General features: G+C 46.1%; 1 protein-coding gene across 1 annotated transcript; it reads right to left on the minus strand.

The window, feature by feature from the left end:
- Positions 1 to 1,346: 1,346 nt before the first annotated feature.
- MUC21 (mucin 21, cell surface associated) lies at positions 1,347 to 23,017 on the minus strand. The gene is given in 6 exon segments (XM_088796339.1): positions 1,347 to 1,464; positions 1,466 to 1,536; positions 1,865 to 2,823; positions 21,152 to 21,210; positions 22,309 to 22,542; positions 23,004 to 23,017. Coding segments are annotated over 6 exon segments (1,455 nt in total).
- Between the last annotated feature and the right edge of the window lie 723 nt (positions 23,018 to 23,740).

Consider the following 23,740-nt stretch of genomic DNA (forward strand, 5'->3'; position numbering starts at 1 on the left):
GTCTCAACAGTGGCCAGTCTTTTTCATTTTCTCTATTATAATTTTAAATGTGAAAAGGTGTGTATTACAATTTTAATTATCTAAATGATTTCTCTTGTCTTATCACATTCATTTTAATGTTTTTCACATTATGCTTCCCACAGTTCATACCAGTGGGAGGCACCTTGTCAGGGGTTCGATTCAGCTTCTCCTGGCTGCCGGGTCCCTTTATGTAAGATGATGATTGGCCTGCTTATGGCTTAAGTGGCCTCATGAATTAATTTCAACTCTGGGTTTTGAGAAACCCAGTGAGTATTGGAAAGCAAACCAGTTTCCCCTGCTGCAATTTGGGGTGAACTCACTAACAAACTTAATTCTCTCCTGAGGGCTCTGTCCCAGGCGTGAGCCCTCTCACTGCCTCATGGAATCTGGAGCAACTCAACTTTCCAAAGAAGCTCCCTCTGTCCCCTAAGACCTGTAGGATCAGGTAGCCTTCTCTCCTGAACCCATGAAAGGGATGTGTACAGCCCTTCTAGGAGGGGAATTCATGAGAAACTCAGGCTTTACCCCAGGTGTCTCTGCCATGAGCCTCTTTAATGGTTAGACCTTAGCCAGAAAGGTTACGGCTGGCCGGAAAGACCTCTCCTTCGTAAAACAGGAAGCGCTTTCTCTCTGCCTCCAAAGGGAGCACTCTGAGAGAAAAAAGTGCCAATTAGCACCTTCATTCGGACAAGTAGCCCCGGTCTGGAGCAAATGTAAATGCCCTGAAAACTGTGACTTTGAGTGAACACACCTTGGCCCACAGCACACGTAACTGCACTTCTCCACCTCCTCAGACTTTGGGTTCTCAACATGCCACACGTCGTCTCTGTGTATCACAGGCCTATTCAATGAGCCCTCAGAATCCTGGCACATGCCCTCCCTTCTCACTTCTCCCAACTCAATTCCTCTGTCAACCTAAGTGAGTGTCAGGATACTGTTTGGGGCAAGAAGAATTAGTTATGAATGAGGTCTCTGGATTTTACTGTGGAGATTTTGATTGCCAGATGGATTCCAGCATGGAGGTTCTCTCATATAACCGGGAAATTCAACTTGGCCCTGTAGCCACCCATTTATGTGCACACACACGTTCTGTCATATGTTTTAGATGTGTTTATTTCTTAGCTAAATGATCAATAGAGTCTCCTCTTTCCAATGTCTAGTAGTAAAAGCAAGAGAGAAGGAGGAAGTATCTTCTCAAAGGCTGTCATGGACTGAAACAAAGTTCGGAGGGGACTCCTGGGGATGAAAGAAAGGACACTGAGATCTCAAATCTCCCGGGTCGGCTTCCTCCCTGAAGAATGTGTCACTCTGGCTTCAGCGGCTGCTCAGGGCCTGTTGTGTCTCCCTCTCATCTCCATGGCAATTGAGGATACTGGTCTCTTCCGGAATCAGTTAGGGCTCCACCTAGGCCTATGGTGGACTCTGTGATTCCCTCTAGGACCCCAGGCCAATGCGGGAGCCATGGGAGTAGTAGACAGCTGTGTCAAAAACTTCTCTCAGGGACAGGGAGTTTCTCTAGAAAAATAAGGATGAATAGTTTCAGAATTGTATCCCCCCTCCCAATCTTCACCATGGATTCCTGGAATCTTCTTCCCCTTCAAACCATCTCCATCACCTAGTACTCTTTCCTTCTTTTGGCCCCCTTTTCCCTCAAGGCAATAGTTTCCTCTGCACATTGATTGGCTCCTCTGGTTCTAGCTGGCTATTTCTTCTTAGTAACTCTCTCCTGATCTTTCTTTCCTCCCTACTCACCCACAACTTGTGCCTCTATTATTCATACCCCATTTCCTTATGTTCCTGCTACTCCTTCCCCAAGGCACTTTCCTACATATTAGGCACTCACCACACAGAAGAAGAGCCCAGCAAAGAATCCCACAGCCACTACAGCCGAGACCAGAGTGATGAGGAAGATTTCCCAAGGCTTCAGGGACCCACTGGGCTTCCCTCCAGTCGTTGAATTGAAGGTTGTGCTGGTCCCACTGAAGGTCACACTGGATCCAGTGTTGGAGGCTATGCTGGTCCCACTGGAGGTTGTGCTAGAGTCAGGGTTGGCAGGTGTGCTGGTCCCACTGGGGGTCACACTGGATCCAGTGTTGGAGGCTATGCTGGTCCCACTGGAGGTTGTGCTAGAGTCAGGGTTGGCAGGTGTGCTGGTCCCACTGGGGGTCACACTGGATCCAGTGTTGGAGGCTATGCTGGTCCCACTGGGGGTTGTGCTAGAGTCAGGGTTGGCAGGTGTGCTGGTCCCACTGGGGGTCACGCTGGATCCAATACTGGAGGCTATGCTGGTCCCACTGGGGGTTGTGCTAGAGTCAGGGTTGGCAGGTGTGCTGGTCCCACTAGGGGTCACACTGGATCCAGTGTTGGAGGCTATGCTGGTCCCACTGGAGGTTGTGCTAGAGTCAGGGTTGGCAGGTGTGCTGGTCCCACTGGGGGTCACGCTGGATCCAGTGTTGGAGGCTATGCTGGTCCCACTGGGCGTTGTGCTAGAGTCAGGGTTGGCAGGTGTGCTGGTCCCACTGGGGGTCATGCTGGATCCAGTGTTGGAGGCTATGCTGGTCCCACTGGGGGTTGTGCTAGAGTCAGGGTTGGCAGGTGTGCTGGTCCCACTGGGGGTCACGCTGGATCCAGTGTTGGAGGCTATGCTGGTCCCACTGGGGGTCACGCTGGATCCAGTACTGAAGGCTGTACTGGTACCACCTGCAGTTGAACTGGGTTTAGTTTTGGAGGCTGTACTCGGCCTACTGGAGGCTACACTGGATCTAGTATTGACAGGTGTGCTACTGCCACTGGAGGTTATGCCTGATGATAATGATAAATGATGGCAAATGCATATTGAGCATATATACTTTCTGCTCAACATTTGGTTAAAGTCATTACGTAGATAATTCTATTTAATGCTCACTACAGGCCCATAAAATAGATACTATTATTATCACCAGCTAAGATGAAGAAATTGAGGCTTAGAATTGTTGAGTCTAGCTCAAGTTCATACAGCTGGTAAGTAGTAGAACAGGAATTTGAACCCAGGCTATTGAATTGGCACTGTTAGCTGCCATGCTAAATCATGCTCCCCACCCACCCCCAACACCAGGTTTATGTGACTAGTTTCACTGGCAGTAAGGTTATTCCAAAATCTGCTATACAAGATCTAATACAGATTAAAAGCATCATAAAGGAATTGTAGGATCCACGTGAAACCAGTATATATTAATTCACTCTTAGTGTTATTACTCCCCTCTTGGAAAATATTTCTCAGAGTGTTATTCAGAAAACACCTACATTAGGATCACCTGGAGAGCTTGTTGAAAATAAAGATGCCTACACAAACTACCCAGATCAGTGAGTCAGAGTTTGAGATGGGCCCAGGAATCTGCCTTTTCTAAAGGGGCTAGTGAGTCTGTATGCAGTAAAGTGCCAGGGGCTCCTGACCATTACAGCAGAGGCTGGAGCAGAACAAGTATATGTAGCTTAAATGTGTAAGATCTCCCGGGACGCAGCGCTACAAATCAAGACCTACAGGACAGGGAAGTTTTCAGTCTTCTTGGAAGCTCAGCTGGAGTTCAGGTTGTGCCTATTTTGTGCCCTTCACTGCCCTGAGGGACAAAGACACTCAGGCTCCCCAGAGCCTGTATTTATCTCATTGTGGCTCATTTTACTACTAACTGGGACAGGAGTGCCTATCACCTCACTCTGCACACGTGTATTTTTTCCTTAGTCTTATTTGCATTAACATAAGATTAGAATGTAGCTCTATTTTGGGAAGGTCCCCAAATTCTGCAATGGGTACAAATTCAGGTTAAGATCAGAATCATGAGTAAAACTAAATAGGAAAGTGAGATGACCAAAAGTAGAGATTATATGTGAGAGACTGGATTTTATCTGAGAAATTGTGGAGAACAGAATAGATGAGTCAAAATTAGAAGAGGGTGTCATGCGGGAGACCCTGCTCACTGCGCCATTTGTCGTGTGGGGCGCCAGGCGGGGTCTCTGCTCCCGCTCCCCACATAAGAACGCAGGATATGGTGAGGCCAAAAAGGAACACCCACGGAGCCATAGGTAGGGGAGTCATACCACTATATTCTCTCTGGCGGCACTATACTCTCAATGGAGGCTGGATCCACACTGTCCGCAAACCGCCATCCACACTTGCCAGCCCAGCCGCCATCTTCTTGCTAGCCCCCATTTTCTCTCTCTTCTTCTCTCTGCTAGCGTAGCCACAGCAGTTATATTAGTGGCCAATGGCTCACTGGTTACAGCTGATGGCCAACTAGCCACAGCTGATGGCCATTTACTACCTGAGCCAACACCTTTCTATGTGAGGCCGAGAGCCTGGAAACTACTTTCTGGGGCTCTGCCCCCACAAGGGCTAAATTTGATTAGAAATGCCGAATTCCCTAAGAAGTGACGCCATCCAGGTATGTAATAAGAGACGGCCCATGGAGCGCTTGAGTGTCAGGGGTGTGGAAACGGGGGCAAGGGGGTCAGTTTTAACTCTTGAATCTGATTCTCTTTGGTCCGAGACTAACTTAGGCTAATGTGGAATCAAGATTAGGAACAGGCAAGAAATTAAGTTTATAGAATGTAGATGAGTGATATTTTTTAAAATAGTCAGCTCTTCTTATTCTTGGTATTAAATCCCCCAGCCATATCACACAGGTTATTACCATTTTATAGATGCAGAAACTGAGGCACAGAGCAGTTAAACAACTCACCCAAAGTACACAAGTAACAGATAGCACCATGATTCATATGTAGGCAATCTGAGACCAGAGTCCACAGTTTTAACCACTGTGCTCTGACTGCCTCCCCGGTGACACATGATTAGACTGAAATGATTGGAGTAAAACGATGGTCCTCACTCTCTGGAGCAGAACCAGAGCTATTCTAGTAGTGGTCACCATCTCCACAATTCCTCAAAGGTTCTCAGATTACCCACTTTTAAAGAAAATCACTCACCATGTTCTAAAAGTAGGAGATGCAATAGTAACCAATACTTAAGAATGTTTCCTTTCTGCATCTCGATCTGCCTCTTGGTGGCTGGAAAGCAAGATGCCTGGATCCCAGATATGACCAAGACCTAGAAAGCAAAGAGCAGTATTCTTCAGAAAGAAGAGTTCAAGGTGAAGAGATAAAGGCTGGAGCTTCCAGGAGCTTGGGTCTCTTAAGTATGTGTTCTTGGGAAGAACCTTGAGCTTGGGGAGGTGGGAGGGGGTGAGAGACTGGATGCCTGGGTCCCTTAAGCTTCCTCCATGTGATGTTGTTGCCTCTTTGTTTATCATGGAAGAGATGCAGGGGCCTTTTATAGCTTCACATGGGTTGGGAGGAGTTGGGAAGTTGACTTGTTCTTCTGTCAACTGTGAGCAGCTAACAAAACAATACTGAGCCTGGGAAGAAATAGACTAGGGGTCAAGAGGAAGGTGAAAAGGGAGAATGACATGATCACACTACACAGGCACTGTGTGGGGTTGTGGCAGGAAGTAGAATGGGATAAGGAGATCAAGGTTGTCAGAGTGGAAGGGACCCACCCTCTGAGGCAGAGATGGGGCCAGAAACCTGTTCTACTTCACGACTCTGTTTCCTGGTCAGGAAGTCCTGTGTGTCTGCTTTAGCAAGAAGAACCCCTAATGGACTGAGCTAAGGGGGCAGGACCCCACACCTCTCAAGCAAACAGAAATATGAGACTAGAAAAAAGCAGTAACAAGGGACCTGGGTTCTTGGGTTATGGGCAAAAGACCGAGGGAGTGCTGCTGGGTGTGCTGTAGGCACTCAACAATGCACATTAAATGAACAGGGGAAGAGAGATCCAGGCATGAATGGAGCCATCTTTGGGGTCTCTCAGGCTTAGCCGCTGAGGGTGTGAGGAAAATGCAAGAACAAGCTACCTGTCAGACCCAGAAGGTGAGGGGGTCATAGGGCCCCCTTATGACCCTCAACAATAGGACTTCCCTTCCTGCTTGTTTGCAGAGGAATCCATAGGACCTTTTCCATCCTGGGGTGCTACAGATGTTCCTTCTCACAAGCCTTAATGAAGCGTCTCTCAGTAGGGTATACCTCAAGCACCACATTAGGAGACTTCAAGTCTGTTGGGGGAGGGAGATCTACAGTCCAAGTCCTCCAGGACCTTCACGCTGGGTCTGGACATGGAGACAGCCGCAGAAAGGACACACGGTCAGCTACATGAGCATGACTGTGCAAACCCAAATGAGTGGAAGGTTTTGGGAGTTCATGATGAAGGCATGTTGTGACCAGGGCAAGAGGGGTGGGATTGATGGGAGTTCCATACGTAGTCTGTGTGACAGAAGTCAGCTGTCTCCATTCTCCTGTCAATGGGAAGCTTCATGGAAGAGGCGGCATCTCAGGTAGTTTATTTGTAGATGAATGAGCATCCCCAACATGTAAGGCCTGTTAGAAAGAAGCTGGCAAGCAGGAAGAAGCTGGAGACATGAAGGAGCTTGGAACGAGTGAGTCTGAGAGTCAGGAAGGGACCAGGTGTGCTGGGAAAGGCTCAAGCATGGATTTAACCAGTGGCTGTGATGGGCAGTTCCTGAGGCTGAGAGTAAGGAGCCAGTCAGTAATAGGTTGGGTCTTGGACTCCCCAAAATTCTGTTCTGTCATTGAAACGCCAATAGCACTCTAAGAAAGAAAGCTTTTTCTCATCTAGGATTGTGTGGAGCAGAGGTCCTGCGTTCAAGTTCAGATCGCATCTTTTATAAGTTATCCTTTAAAAAAAATTACATGCATACTTATCAGAGTCTAAATGTAATTAACATTTTCACTTTTCTTCAAAACATTACAAGGAATTTGAAACACTTTAATTCTTATTCCCCATCTCCCAACTCATACCCTAATGTTATCAAGTATTTTAATTCCATCTTGTTTTGTAACTTCATGAGAGATTATAGTTGTCTGCTTACATAAATTAGGCAGACAATGATCACATGACTATAGTAAACTTCAAAAGAGACTGTGAAATACACCCTCTAGATGGGTGGACTTGTGCTCAACTAAAACTTGAGATTATTAAAGATGGAGAATGGATATTAATGGACAACCATAAAGCTATGACATACATTTAAACCTACTTGCTTTATATTCTGTATTTAACAATTCCAATACCTACAGTTTTGGGGATCCTATCCTACTGTTTTGTTTCCTTTTGCTACTTGCTGGCTTTCACTCCTGGTGTCTGTTTCCATTTGTGACTGAGACTTATTTTTGTGATTGAGAATTTATTTTTCTTGTGATGTTATCTGTAGAAGTTTCTTGAATTTGCATTTTTGAGTAAGCATATGGAAGCATTGCAGTTGGGGGATTCTTTTAAATGATTATCTTGAGGTCTTTTGAATTACCTATGATTTGGGGCTGCAAACCATGTAAAGTATTGTGGTTACAAGCTATTTCTCAAGAGACTTCCCCCACTTCTCCCTTCCCCTGCACCAAGTTTAGAGACAGGCAATTTTACTTGCATTTTCTTAGGGGAGGGGTGGATTTATTTTTAGTTTACACTCTCCCTGAGGGTTTCAGATTAATGTGAGGATCTACTGCTAGAGTCCTCACCTTGGCTGGTCATACTGAGGCTGTGCTACTAAAGCTTAAGTTCACTGGGTTTGGCAAAAGTTGGCTTCAGTACTCCCCTTACCTCCTTGGGTTCCTACCTTAACTTAGTCTTTAATTGTAGCACTCCTTACTTTCCTGCCAACTAATTGACTCATTTAAGATTGTTTAGTCCACCATTTTAAGTTTTTCAGGGTATTTTAAGTCAAGGCTCCTAGCCTATTATACAGTCAGAAATTTAAGTTCTCATTGGATTGTTTTGAGAGATAAATGGTGGTATATTTAAAGGCACTAGCATGGTGTTTGGCATATAATAAATATGCGTAATAAAGGACAAGAGAAAAACAACAAGAAAAACATAAATATATAGATTCCAAGCACATTTTGAGATTTTAATTTGTAGAGCATCCCAGTGAGTTTCTCCTCACTTGTCACATAGCATTTGGCAGACGAAGAAGTAAAGAGGAAGAGTCTAGGCCTAGAAGGCACTGAGTAAGTCTAGGCTGGTTTTCTGTCAGCCCAGTTTGTATGATCTGAAGCTACAAACCCTGACAGATGTTAACTAGACTTACTGTGTTGATCATTTTGCAATGTGTACAAATATTGAATCATTATGATATACACCTGAAACTAATATAATGTTATACATCAATTGTACCTCAATTTTTCTGAAAAAGGAAGGAAGGAAGGAAGGAAGGAAGGAAGGAAGGAAGGAAGGAAGGAAGGAAGGAAGGAAATCAGATTGGTAAAGATCACGTTGCCAGCTAGCACTTACAGAATCTCTGCTGTGTACCTTTCACCAGTCAACTCCATGGTCAGGATTCAAGTCTGATGTAATTAGAGGGTGACTTCCCACTGCTTTTGGAATCTGTCCCTTCAACCAGTCATAAAAGCCATTTCCTTAGCTGGGGCCCCTGAAATGTCAACTGACAATTTTTGCCATGATAATCTTTGATGTGATACCATCTTTCAATGAAGGAGATGTCTCTGGTGTGAAAGTTTTCTTTTCAGAATCCAACAAGATCATACAGTCTCCCCACCACCACCACCACCACCCTGCAGACGTCTTAGAAATTAACTCAACAGTGTTTTAAACCTTCTCTGTTGTCTTTGTCCTTTTAGACTACTGATTTAAGCAAAGACTATGAAAGGATTCTCATTTTTTTTCCCCTGTTTAAGAAATATCTTATTGCTCTCTATGAGTGTGTGTTTTATTTTTGTTCTCATTACAAAATGATTCAATAAATTTGTCTTACTCTGACTTTTTTTAAAAAATGAAAAAGGTCAGGCAATTTACAATTTCTCAGGGCAGATTTTTTTACCCCCTCCACTCAATGTCAAGTTTAGAAATAGACATTTTTCTCAGTCCCAATGTAATGATGGGCAATGTAGTTTTGTTCTAATTTAACCATACACTGAAGCTTTAACCTTGTTGGGTCTCAGGTCTGTTTAGGGTTTCCTATTAAACTCCACCCCTTGTGCAGGTCCTGGACGTTGCCTCCTGTTCCCTCATACTAAGAAGCTGTGAGAAGGGAAGCTCAAGTACACCGGATTTGGCAAATACCCTCAAGGTAAAGGCTGGTTCAGCGCTCTCCTTCAACCCCTCTGAGCCTCCATCTTCTCTCTGTTGTTGACCTAAATACTAACTACTATCTACCCAGCTAATTATATAGTTACAAAGATATTTTCCAATATTTTATCCAGCACTTTTTGTTGCTTTCATTGAGAGGAGTGGTTAATGTACCTTGTCCACTCTACTGCCAGAAGAGTGGAAGTTCTCAAAAGATTGTTTTGAGATTATAAATTTCAAAATTATTAAATGATAGTGCATTTAACGTCCACTAGTACAATGCTTAGCACATAGTATTTAGTAATAAAGGAAAAAAGGAAGGAAAAAAATGCCCAGACAGATAATAAGTAAACAAATCATCTTGTTACCAGAAATATTATGAGGTTTTTTTCTTTTTTTCTTTTTTCTTTTTAAGCTGTAATAATAACATGCTTCTTCTTACTGGTCACATTGCATCCTGAGGAAACAAAAAAGAAATCTAAAGCCAAAGGTGCACAGCCTGTCACTTGCACATTGGGAGATCAAAGGGAGATTGTTCTAGGGCTGGTCCCTGTCATCTCCTAAGAGCTTCTGAACTGTGCTTAAGCTCAGGGAATATTTTTTACTTGAGATCATTTCCAAACCTGATGAGACTGCAGGTCTCCCCCAGAGCCATTCTCTCTTTTTCTGGTTGCTTTGTTGGTCACACTCTCTGTAACCCTTTTTCTTGTTCCTTTCTTAAACTTGCTCATGACCATCTGTATGGGCAATTCCCTGAAGACCTTTTGGAAGCCCATCAAGACCCATTTTATGATCACTGCCTCTCCTCAATGATCCCTTGTTCCCCAGTATTTTCTTTTCTATAGCATCCTCCATTGTCCAGTCTATGTCCATACTCCCCTTTCCTCCTTGGCTTCCTGGGTGGCCTCGTCTGTGATCCATTTCATGGTTCTTGTTATGTCCTCCTCCATGTCCATAACTCTTGCCATGACTCATGCCATAACCACATCTGTGGCTGTGTCTAAACCATGGCTTACTCCATGGCCCACTCCATATCCAAAGCCATATGCTCCTCCATGGACCAGTTGATTTTCCAGGCTGTGGAACATTCCAGAGCCCAGTCCTGAGTCCAGGTCCAGACAAAGACCAAGGGTGTGGCCATGGAGATTATAAATGCCTCTATTTATTAGAGGAAAAGAAAAGTCTTTCTTAAAGAGAAAAACATATTTTTAGAGTTAAATCCTCTCCTTCTATATCATTAAACTTTCTTGGATTGTCAAAACTCACAAATTTTCATTTTCCAGTGCTTTCTGTTTTCACTCTTCTCATCCATTCTTTTTTGTAGGTGTGCTGGTTCTCTTCCTCTCATTTATGTACTCACTTCTGTGAGAAAACAGCCTTCCTAATTATTGCAGTTGCATATTCTCTCTGTGAATGCTATGACCATTGCGCAGCACCTTGGTAAGGTTATATGCCACTAAGTTTTGCAGACAAGGGTAAATCCACATCCTGTATAGGAAGTAAAGTCTCCCAGAAACAAGGAGTCTTTCATTGTGTTAATTAACCAACCTGTCTATGAGGACCAGTAAATATAAATGGAAGTTCACAAAATAGAAGTCAGAATAGTAGTTGGCTTGGGCAGGTATCGACAGGGAGGGGACACAAAGGAAACTACTCAGATGATAGAAATGTTTAATGGTATGAATTAGGTGGTGGTTATATGGGTGTGTACACATTTTTAAATTAATCAAGCTATACACTTGAGATTTGTGCACTTCAATTAAAAGAAAAATAAGGGAAGGCGCATAAGGAGCTAAAGGTTGGAGAACCAGTTATAAATACTTCTAAGAGCATGGGCTCTCCTCTCAAGCAGACTTGAATTAGAGCCCTGGCTCTGCCACTTCCTCGCCCTGTGATCTTCAGGAAGTTATTTCAGTCTCTGCCTCCAATGTCCTAGTCAGTAAAAAGGGGTAAGAGTACATGCCCCAAAGGTGGTTAAGCAGAATTAAGGAGACACAATGCTCTCTTGCACTCTTGGCTCTGGACCTCACACCTAGTAAATAGTTAACAAAATGCTAGTAATTATTACACCCGTATCTTAAATATTTAGCAGCTCGCACATGGCCGGCAAGTCTCATTTTGTTTTCCCCATAGAGAGGAATCGAGACTCTGAAATAAGAAACTCAAATAGGTTGATCATAAATTATGCCAACCATTTGTTGGCTTGTGTGTGAAATTTTCATTTATTTATTGTGTATTTACTCTGGCTCATCCTACCAATGTCGAAGACTGCTTCCAGGAATACATACAGCCAAAATGGGAAAATATAAACATACTTTTAATTGAACAAGAAAAATATATTAGAATAGAGGAGTAAGACCAGGATGGAGAAGAGAATGCAAGAGTGCAGTTGGTGGCTGGCTCGTGGCTGTCACAGCCATCATAGAGATCTGTAGGGGCTCCAGGCCGAGAAACATGTCAGCTCTCACAGCGTCAGAAGCCTCCCCGACACCAGCCAAGTGTTTTGGTGGCTTCTGTTCTTGCTAAGGCTTGTAATCTGCCCTTAGCATTTAGTGAAATATTTTGAAATTCCCAACCTTTTTGAGCTGTGCTGAGAGGTACCTAGAAAGGTGGATTTCTTTTTACTCAGGTGAAAATCACATAAGAAGACAAAAAGAGGCCCCCTTCCATCTCCTCACCCCCGGAAGTAGCATATGGTAGCATCTATAATGGAAGTGAAAAGCCTGATGGGGCCAATGTGCATCACTTTCTAGAGATCCTTTTTCTGGGGCTATTGTTCCAGCTACTTTATAAAAGATATGCTTCCATGACCCTCTAGATCAGGGGTGTCCAAACTGCGGCCCGCGGGCCAACTGCGGCCCGCAATCCATATTTTATTGGCCCGCAGCAAATTCCAAAAATATATTTAGTTTACTTAAATAAACCAGGTGAGGCAATACGTACTTCACCTCGAGTGAGTGACCTGGCTGTTTGTGTATGTTACCGCATATGGCCCTTGGTGAAAACCGTTGAAAAAAGTTTGGACACCGCTGCTCTAGATACTCACCCACATAGACCCACACACTCTCTCGGGCTCCCACTTCACCTTTCTTCTTTACTTCCTTACTCCTTACTACATCTGTCATTTATGTTTTCTGTTCCCCTCCTCCTCATGGTCTTTGTATTATGCTATGTGACACAGTGAAAATCAGACTGAGAAAGTAATAGTCAACCTTGCCCTTCATCAGCTGGCATGACAACCTGGGATGAAGCTGGGACAGAGCCAGCTACAAAGTTCACTGGAAAGAACATTTCCCCAAGGACACGCTGCAGCTGGAATGGACACTGCAGCTGGAAAGAAAGCATCATAACAGTCCCTTCTTTGAGCAACCTATTTCAGTGATTTAATCAGTGAAAAAAGTGGTTCTCTAAAATCATAGCCTATCACATATTTGCTGTTTGAAATCATATCAGTAAGAAGGAAATATCCCAATCTTGTCTGAAGAATCTAAGTTACTTTGACACAGAGAAGCAGTCTTGATTTCCCACCCAGATAAGGGGCAGAGAAGGAGTTTCTGAACACATTGCATGTCTCTTGTAAATTTGTCATTTCCAAAGAAACTAGATCCACTTCACAGTCTAGGCTGCTGTTGACCCTTGGATACACAGCCTTGCTCTGCTTTGAGCTTACTAAAACTGCTTCATTTAGCTTTCACCGGAGCCACATTCCCACTTAGCTGTGATGCCTCTTCCTTAGTTCTGTAAGAAGCGCCTTAGTCCCCCTGGTGTACAGTCTCCCTTGTTGCAACGAGCCAGGAAGTCTGACTTCACGACTCCATCTTTGCTCCTGCTGCTCATCTGTAATGGGCTAGGATAAATGTGACTCTCCACTCACAGCTCTCTCATTCTGAATATCCTAGTGCTCCAATTCCCATTATTCATTCCACTCACGATCTATCTTCTAGGGGGGATCCCCCCATCTTCTCTCACAGTGACTCACCAGGCAAAAACTCAGTACTGCTAACAATCTAACACCAACTGCAACTGCAGCCAGAGAGATGAGGGTGATGGCCCAGGGCTGCATATCCACTTGGATTAGTCATGTTTGATGGCGTGTGGCTTTCGCATGTTTGTGCCCGTGGTGACTGGGCTGTTTTATGGAAGGTGATGCTGGTTCCAGGAGCAGTGGTTGGTTCAGGGGTAGGTCCTGTACTGGTGGTCCTGATACCCGGGACTGAGGCGGTAGATGATTTTCCAATAGTAGTTGTGCCCAGGCCAGAGGTATTCGGGGCTATCCCAGAGACAGCATTGCTGGTAGCACCGGTCACGGATTCCATTCCAGTAGTAACGGGGTGGGGGTAGCTGGTCTGCTTCCAGTAGTCCTGGTGCCTAGGAAACAGGTCACACACTATGCTGCATTTGTAGTGGGGATAAGGGAAGAGAGATGCATGTACAGCAGAGGGGCTGAATCTAACACACTGATGGTGGTGGTGGTGGTTGGAGGAGAGGTGTTGTGGTGGGAGGAGACAGTGGAAAGTGATTCACCGGAGGTCATTAATCCCAGAATAGAGCTGAGTGTCTTAGAGAAGAGGAGGTAGGATATGTCCACTGGGGGCACTGGTGTTGGTGGAGGCAGAAGACCATGACTCATGCAGAAGCAGATCTATTCAATTTCAGAAGGGGTCAGCCAAGTAGATAAAAGTGGTAGGGTCTGGTACTCTTGTGATGTAGTCACTGGGTGTAAGGAGGGTGCTGGAGGAAGAGAGGGTAGAATCAGATTTACTCGTGGGTGAGGCAGAGCCATAGCTGGGAGCAGAGGTGACACGATCTAACACAACCGTGTTGATCAATGAAGTCGACGTGAGTGTGCTAAGAACAGATGTGGAAGAACCTGACCCACGTGGAGGAGGTTGGCCCAGGTGACAGGAGAGGGTGGACTCAGAACAAGGTGGGAGGGCCTAATACAGCAGAGGCCGTGGAGGTGCTGGCTTCTACAGCAATGGTTGTGTTTAGATCAGAAGTGGTTACATTCATAGCAGAACAGCGTCAGTCACTGAAATAGCAGTGGGAGATTCAGAACATAAGATAGAGTCATATGCAACATGAGGAATGCAGGAAGATGGCTGGTTAGATAAATGCTATGCCTACTGCATCCCAGGATCAAACCAAAATTACAAATAAATTATAAAACAATCAACTCAAGAATCATCTGAACACTAGCTGAACAGAACCCCTATAACTAAGAATACAAAGAAGAGGCCACATTGAGACTGGTAGGAGAAGTGGAGAAGCTAAACGGGCTGATCCGAAACCCACAGATAGTGGTTGAACACCAGGAGGGACACCTTGGTGGCAGAGGTTCCCCCCTGAAGAGGAAGGGTCCCAGCCCCACGTTGGGCTCCCCAGCCCGGGCATCCTGAGATGGGAAGAGGAGTTCCCATGGCATCTGGCAGTGAAAATCAGCAGTGAGGACTCTGTCTGCCCTTCCTGGTGGGGCAGAGGGCAGCTGGAACCCCAGACACCCTCTTGCTGAGCCAGCACACAGACTCACTCCCTTTCAGGCACTTACCTGGTCTCTGGTGGAGGGGTAGCAGCTCAGGAGGCCCAGGGAAATGTGGAGTTGAACTGAGTTGTGTGGTTTTGAGGAGGAAGCTGGAAGGACAGGAGCCACTGTTGTCCCTGTGTGGAGCCTGACACACATGAGACCTACAGGAGAGCACCATCTTTTCAGTGTTAAGCGCTCTCCCAAAGGGCCAAGTCTGGGACCACATTGGTCTGGTGGAATCCACGCGTGCACACCACCTTGGTGATACTCTGGGTCCCCACCCCCTACACAGCTGGTGCTACACCCAGGAAACTCTTGACTGCTGGGCTGCTGGCCCCACCCCACAGGTTGCAGAAGCTTTTTTGCTGCAGTTGCGGGCCCTCGGCAGCGAGCCTGGGGAATGGTTGCTTGTGGACAGTAACCCAAGACATGCACTGCAGCATCTCTTGGGCAGTTCTCAGGAACCTGTGGGCCTGAGACAGGCAGTGGCTGGCCATGGTGTTCTCAGGGCATTTTTGCAGGGTTGTCAAGGGCCCCGCACTGGTGTGGGAGCTGAGGCTGCATTGACTTTTTAGAAACCACCAACCACACCCCTTAGCTCCCTGGAACCTGCCCCACCCACCTAGAACTGCATTGCCAGGGGCACTCTGGGCACCTGGGGAGCTGGCCCTGACCCACAAGACACAGAGGCTTTTTACAGCAGCCAAAGGTCCACGTCGGCCCAGGGAGGTTTTGGTGGTAGACAGTGACCCAAAACCTGCACTGCAGCCACTTAGGGGAAGCTCTCGGGAATTTGTGAGCCTGAGGTGGTGGCTGGCTGCAGTGTTCATGAGGCATTGTGCAAAGTGGTCACAGGACAGGCACTGCCCCGAGGTGAATGGTGCCTGGCTGCAGTGTTCTTGGGATGCTGTGCTAAGTGGTCACAGGCTGAGCACTGGCATAAGAACTGAATCTGCATTAACTTTGTAAAAATCACTGGCCACATCTGTGACTCACTTGAACTCCACCCCGCCGAGCTAGTGCTACATTGCTGAGGGCACTCTCAACACTGGGTCAACCAGCCCAGCATGCACACCTAAGGAGCCTCTTTCGATGGTTGGGCCTTACGGGAAGCTGACAGGTGGCAACAGACCTAAGGGGCCGCAGCCCCACTACTGGTGGCAGCAGGCCTCAGTTCACACCAAGGCCACCCCCACATGCCTCCAGGTCCAGCACAGGCAGCAGCCAACCACATATAGCTTTATGACTCCTACCAGGTAGCTGCAGGCCAGTAACAGTCAAGGCTGAAATTGACCTGCACAGGGGCCCCTCCCAAGAGACACCAGAAATGGCATTCCCAGAGGCCAGCTTCAGACCACACCAGAGCACTACCTGGTTACCCCACAAATGGCACACCCGAAGAAGGTTTTCAACAAGCACAAGAGCCTGTGGGGCCGAAGCCACCTCTGAGGGCTCAGCCCCCACACAGCAGCTCATACACTGTGGGCGCAGCCAGTCCTCACAGTCAGTCAGCCTGGGAGTCAATCCCACACACTGATGTGCCAAAAGCAATCAAGGCTCAACTACAACAGGAGAACACACACAACACACAATGAACACTCCTGGAACATACACAGGTGATCAGGGAGATTGCGCCATTGGACCACACGGGACACATACTATATAAGGCCACCCAGCAAAGACTAAGAGATGTAGAAGATGTACTTAATGCATAGGAGCAAACACAGAGTGGCAGCCAGAATGAGAAAACAAACAAACAAAAACAAACATGTTCCAAATAAAAGAACAGGAGAAATCTCCAGAAATAGTTCTAAATGAAATGGAGGCAACCAACCTACCAAAGACAGAGTTTAAAGCACTGGTTATAAGAATGCTTAAGGAACTTAGTGAGAATTTCAACAAAGAGATAGCAAGCATAAAGAAGGACATAGAAACCATAAAAAAGAACCAGTAAGAAATAAAGAACACAATAACTAAAATGAAGAATACACTGAAAGGAATCAATAGCAGATTAGATGAAGAGGATTGAATCAGTGATTTAGAAGGCAAAATAGCAGAAAACACTCAACCAGAACAACAACAACAACAAAATGAATTTAAAAAACAATGAAGATAGTTTAAGGGACCTGTGAGACAACACAAGCATAACAACATTTGCATCATAGGGGCACCAGAAAAAAAGAGGGAGCAGGGAATTGAGAACCTATTTGAGAAAATAATGACAGAAAAATTTCCCAACCTGGTGAAAGAAACAGACATACAAGCCCAGGAAGCGCACAGAGTCCCAAACAAGATAAACCCAAACAGGCCCACACCAAGACACATCATAGTTAAAATGGCAAAGTTTAAAGACAAAGAGAGAATCCTAAAAGCAGCAAGAGGAAGACAACTCACAAGGGAGCTCCCATAAGACTATCAGCTGACTCCTCAACAAACTTTGCAGGTCAGAAGGGGCAGGAGGAGGAGGAAATCAGTAGCAGCACCACAGGCCAGCCTGGTGCTTTCCTATTCCACCACTGAGCTGACAAAGTAGAAGATGAATATTCAGCACTGTGCTAGTATTTTGCTTTGCAAAAAAGGAAAATTTCTGATATGCCATTTCATGCACTTGGAACTTATAAGAGTATTCCATACCTCAATGCAGGCATGATTTGGAATAAAAACTAATTCTTAGTCCCCAGTTGCCCAAATTAGCCATCCTCATCAACTATCTGTGAAGCAGTTTTCTTTTTATAAGCTTTTCTAAGACACAAGCAGGAGTTAACTGGAAATGTACTGTCATGTGTTAATACAGTTGATTTTAAAACGTGTGAGCCAAATTCTAGATAAATTATGTTGTTCTGAACAAATGGGGCAACAAGCATGGATATTTTCTCTTGGCTCATGTATTTTACTACTAGGGACTTCCTTTTCATTTTATTTAATAATTGCTTCTAAAAGTGAAGTTTACTAATAAGAAAACTAATTAGAATTTTTTTTTTCACTCTTAGAAACCATCTTTATTGTGACCCAGATGTGTACTGAGTTCTGACTCAGTGGCCCCACTAGGTTCCATAGAACTTTAAAAATTTGTTTGGTTTGGTTTTGAAAAGGACGTTTATCCACCATGATATTGGATACATCTAAATTATTAAATCTTTTCAGAGGTGAAACTGGGACAGTAAACTATTTGGGGACTTACAATATTATTTGGCCCAATAAAAGATACATATAAGGTCTTTGTTTAAAATCTGTGAATAGCGGGCCCTCCCAGTGGCTCAAGTGGTTAACGCCAAGGTCACCAGTGGGATTCCCACATGGGCCAGTGAGCTGCGCCCTCTACAGCTAAGATTGTGAACAACAGCTCTCCCTGAAGCTGGGCTGCAGCGAGCAGCCAGAGGTTGTCCTTTGCTGCGGTAAGCCACCGGTGGCCAGTATGAGAGGCTGACAGTCGGCGATAGCTGCTGTGAGCTGCTATGAGCGGCCAACCGGCAACCGACTGGCTCAGCCAGGGGGAGCGCAAGGCTCATAATACCAGCATGGGCCCCGGAGCTGTGTCCTACGCAACTAGACTGAGAAACAATGGCTTGAACCAGAGTGGGGGTGGGGGGTGGGGAAGAAGGGAAAACAAAAAATCTGTGAATAGCAATATAATATGGGTGTTATGTTTACATCTGTAGGTGCACATACCAGGAGAAAAAAGCTAACAATTGGAAGTTGTTACTCTGGAAAGCAGGAATCTGACATGAAAAGGAGCGCGTGCATTAGCGATGGCTGTTGTTTGCAATGAGCCTGTAGGACTATTGGACTTTTAAAACTATATACATGAATTACTCTGGTAAAATTTGCAAAGGAAACATACAAACAGTGAGCAGGAGATGAGGAAATGAAGATAATATTTATAGGACATTATTTCAAGAAACTCGGGGATGAAATAGGACATTGCTGGGAACGATATGGGCTGTTAAGATGGACACTGGAAGACCAGAGCTTTTCAAAGTGTGGACCCTGGACCATGGGCACCAGGATCACTTGGCAGCTTGTTGAAATGCAGATCCCAGCCCACACCCCAAACTTACTCAGGAACCCCAAAGGACAGGAACCAAATGCTACATTTTAGAAATAATCTCATACCTACATATACATATACAATGAAATATTGCACGGCCATGAAAAAGAAGAATCCTGCCATTTGCAATAACATGGATGGACCTTGAGGGCATTATGCTGAGTGAAATAAGTCAGACAGAGAAAGACAAATACTGTATGATTTCACTTACATGTGGAATTGTTTTTAAAAATCAAGCTCATAGATACAGAGAGCAGATCGGTAGTTGCCAGAGGTGGGGGCGTGGGTGGGCGAGAGGGTGAAGGTGGTTAAAAGGTACAGACTTCCAGTTATGCAATAAATAAACCCTGGCGATGTCATGTACAGCATGGTGACTATAGTCAATAATACTGTATTGTATATTTGAAAGTTGCTAAGAGAATAGATCTTCAAAGCTCTCATCACAAAACAACATTGTAGCTGTGTGGTAATGGATGTTAACTACACTTACTGTGATGATCATTTCACGTTATATACAAATATTCAATCACGTCATACACCTGAAACTAATGTAATGTATGTCAATTATACCTCAATAAAAATAAATTAATGAAACCTCTTCCAAGTGATTGTTATGCAGACTGTTCAGAGCTTCTTTGGATGCTGGTGGGAAGGGCCCTGGAGAGGGAGAAGCAAGAAGTGTGGGTGAGAAAGGGAACACTGAGAAGGCAGGAAGGGAAGGGTGAGATGGGAACCAGAGCCCCGTGCAGGGGAAAGAATGGATGCAGATGAGGGTGGCTGTATAGTCCTGACGCTGGGAGGACAAGCCACTGCCTGCAGGCATTTTTGTGCACTTTTAAGTCTTTTTTATTTATGTGTCATTTCTTGTGTGACTGACATCTGCCTTTCCCAGTAGACTGGGAGCCCCTGAAGGCAGGACCTGTCGCTGCTTTGTTCACTGATATATCTTCAGGTCTGATGCAGAGCAGATGCTCCAAACACAGTTGTGGAACAAACACATGAATGTCATGTGTTTGTTCAATATGATGTGACATCCAAGTGAAGAGGTTATGGGGGGGAAACCCTGGCAATGTAGGAATGGATTTCAGAGCAAAGACAGGCTAGAGACAAGTCTGGAAGTCATCTGCAGCAAAAATAGTTCAAAATGAATGGGCTCACAGAGAGGCAGGGAGGAGGAGGAAAAGGATGAGCAAGACAGGAGTCTCCAGGAGAGACTCACTGGGAGAGAGCAAGAAATAAACATCAAAGGAAATAGAAAACACCACAAAAAGGCCTTCTGTTCATTCAACCTACGCCTGTTTCTGTCGACTCCACACCTACCCTCCCACTCCCTTTTGAGGCATGCCATCCTGCAGTGGAAATGAAGGGGCTTTATTCAGACTCGGAGCCTAGTTCTAATAAGGAATAAAGATGATATTGAAACTAGGATTTTTCAAGTTAGATACAAAACATTTATCAAGCGGCTATTACACTCCAGGATTCTAAGGGAAATCAAAACACTGCCACTATTTGTGTTCATGCTTAGAACTGAGGGTTGGAGGGAGAGGATAAAGCTGGATTTGCAGCGAGGTGAAGGTAGGAGTCAGAATCACGGCCAGTGGGGGCTAGAATCAGTACTGACTTTTCACAGAAATGGGCCAAAAGAAGTTCATCCTCTGCTTCCAGAAAAAGAATGAGACTATGCAAGCAGAGTACCTGGGACAGGGACTCTCATCTCCTGACTTTTTAGGGCTCCCATGCCTCTGGGATTGATCAGCAATACACTTACCAGGTACAGGATTCCAAGGAGAAGCAGCCCCGGGAGGCAGGAGGCAGGAGATAATTTCCCTCTTCTCATCTTGAAATAATCCACGTGGGAAGTCGTTACCTAGCCTGCCTGCTCCTAGAGCAGAGACGGGCTGCAGAGGGACAGCTGGCACCTGGCATCTCAATGGGACATGAAGTTTCAGGAAGAATTAAACGCTTGCCAGGGCCAGGGTTGTGGGAGGAGTAAGATCGGTCACGGTAAATTCCCTGAAAGTAGGAAGCTGGAGACTGGGACATCTGGGCTCCTGGGTTCCAAGAGTTGCTCCCCCCGTATGTCTGGCTTGCTTTCTTTTCTCACTTGGCCATAACTGTGGCATTTATAGTTGCTACCGGGCAGGGGTGGCCATAATTTCTGGGACCTCTCTCTTCAGGGAGGGGTATCTCTGACAATTTAGGGGATGAGGAGCAAGGAGGGGGAGAGAACAAGGGGATCAAACCTGTCAAAGGAGAGGAGACCCACTCTGGGGCCAGCAGTCAGCAAAAGCAAACAAATAAACAAAACCCTGTTTTCTCTGGGGATGTCTTATTTCTGGAACAGAGGCCTTTGTAGGAAGCAGAGGGGAGAAAAATGAAGGTGAGAGGGTCCTAGAGCATTGGGTCTTATTCTTCTTGTGCCAGCACTCACTTTCCAGGGGCAGGTGGACTGTGAGTGCTGGCACAGTCAGCTGCAGGGGGTACTGTGCACTGTGAGGGGAGGATGGAGAACCTGCAGATATGAGGCCAGTTCATGGGTCACAGAAGGTCACAGAGGGCTGCATGGCAGGAAGGACCTGGCCCGAGGTACTGACTGGCCAGGAGAACAAGGCTTTGTGACCCCAAATCCAAGGGGCTGAAAGGGGAGACCTAGACTCTGGAAGAAGGAGCTTGACACACTCTGGCACGAACCTCAGTTACACTTTGTTCCTTAGGTGGTCCCTGTAGCATCCCAGCCATCTAGGCCATGCTGCCATCAGTACATGGAACCTGGCGCCCTAAGGAACAAAGTGAAACTGAGGTTGGGAGAAAATAAACTGTTGCACTGGCGCCATGTGGACTCAAACAAGGCACTTCTCTGAGCCTGGGTATTCTCATGTGTGAAACAAGCCGAAGAAAGAATTCGCAAGGTTACTGGGGGATGGAAGGATGTGTGTGAGAGTGTGGACGGAAAGGGGGCCACATGTTAAACCTGACAAACTCAGGAGGCTGAAAAGAACCACATAGGTTCGTGTGGACATAAAAATTCCTAACTAAGGTGGGCCATAGGGGGAAGTCACATCCTTGGCCTGTAGCTTCCTTGACAAAGGTCAGTCTTTACCTTAAGTGAGCCTGTCTGTTGTCTTTTTGCATCTAAGATAACATACCCCTTGAAATGTCAGAGTGATCCCTTTTTCCTGACCCCTCAGGGGGTACAACCCACCTCACCAGAGCAGGAAACTACAAAACCCCTCATTGTTATCTTGTTCCCCAAATACCATCTCTCTGTGCTGTAAAAAGCTATTAACTATCCTGTACCCACCTATGTAAAAGAAGTGTGTGTCTCTCCATTTTACTTTTTATCCAGTCCCAGACATTTCCCCGCTTTGCTTTCTCCCACCCCCTTAATCTACCACGCATGGATTTCATATAACCTTCCTCCTTTGATTCTAATGTATAAAATAAATTACAAAATGGCCATTTTCCAGAGCATTTTCTCAGTTCGTTGAGACTTTGCTTCCCAGCAATTGTCATCCGCTTTCTCTTAGGCTGGATGTTTTTTCCTTGATGAGAGAAAGCACAGCACAAACACTGACCCGCTCTACTTGCCCATGGGGTGCGGTGGAAGCCAAGCCGGGCCTGGCAGTCTGGCACTTAGGGCCGCAGCCCGGGCCTGCAACCCGGTAGAGACCGGCCTGATGGAGGGGATTCGGTCTGAGCCTGAGCCCAGGAGGGGCGTTTGGCGGACAGGAACCCGCGGGAGCCGCGGGCACGCTTAGGGCCCCACTGGCGCGCTTGTCGCGCGGCGCGCTGGCAGTGGCGGCGGCTGGCCTCTGTCCAGCCCTATTGGGGCGGAGGCCCGGGTACGAGCGAGATCCAGGAGCCGCCGGCTAGTGGAGCCTCGAGGGAAGGAGAGAGGACTGCGGCCTCCGGGAATCCAGAGCTCCCGCCACCCGGTGCCCTGTCCTCCACCCCACGTCCCAGCCGCCCTGCTGGGCTCGCCCCTCAGCTCTGGCCCCTCGCGCCCACCCCAGCCCTGGGGGTCGTGGGCGCTCGCTTCCCAGGAGATGCTCCCTCCCGGGGGATGGGGGGGGGTGGCAGGGAGGGCGCGATAAGCGTTTTAGGAGGGACCCACTCATGAAGTGGCTTTCCCTAATGAGAGCCCAGCGCCGGGTTTCCGTTTAGATTTCAAAGTTATCATTAGTAGGAAAGAGACAAGGGAGAGAAGTGGGAAGGGACAATCGCCGGCCTGCCCCAGGGCCCATAGTCCGTTTGCCTCCCGCTAGCCAAGTGCTCCATTTTACCCCCGGGACTCCATTTTGGCGCCTTGGCAGGGAGGCCTTGGTCATTTGAATGTTTGGCATTCTAGGGGCAGAGGTGTTTTTGCTTTATTTTGTTTTGGTTTTTTAAATTAGTGTCCAGGCTGGGAAAATTCAATGCTTAGAGGCTGAGGTTAGGGGGTATCTGCTTTCCTCCCAGGACGAGTGACACTCCTGTCATGGCAGCTGCCACATGTTACTGTGTTTCCCCAAAAATAAGACCTGGCCAGACCATCAGCTCTAATGCATCTTTTGGAGCAAAAATTAATATAAGACCTGGTCTTATTTTACTATAATATTAAGACCGGGTCTATAATATAATATAATATAATATAATATAATATAATATAATATAATATAATATAATATAATATAATATGAGATATCAGGCCTTATATTAATTTTTGCTCCAAAAGAAGCATTAGATGGTCAGGCTAGGTCGTGTTTTCGGGGAAACACAGTAGCTAAGTCACCATCTGGCCAGGTGACTGAAAACCAGGCATCCTGTTCCTTTTTTTCTCAGGCACCCAAGCCCTCTTCCAGAACTCAGGTGTCCCTCTCAGCCTCAAGGCTTTCTCCAGGGACCTAAGTCTGAGGTCCCTCTGGCACCTGGCATGCCTCCTTTCTGGGGTCCAAGCTACAATCCTGCCCTTAGCAAAGCAGATCTCTGGTGGGAGATTCAGAGAGATGCTCAGGCCTGAGGCCCTCCCAGCCCAGAACTG

Source organism: Rhinolophus sinicus, chromosome 2 (assembly GCF_057876585.1).
Source record: "Rhinolophus sinicus isolate RSI-liver-muscle chromosome 2, RSI-T2T, whole genome shotgun sequence".
Taxonomy (NCBI): domain Eukaryota; kingdom Metazoa; phylum Chordata; class Mammalia; order Chiroptera; family Rhinolophidae; genus Rhinolophus; species Rhinolophus sinicus.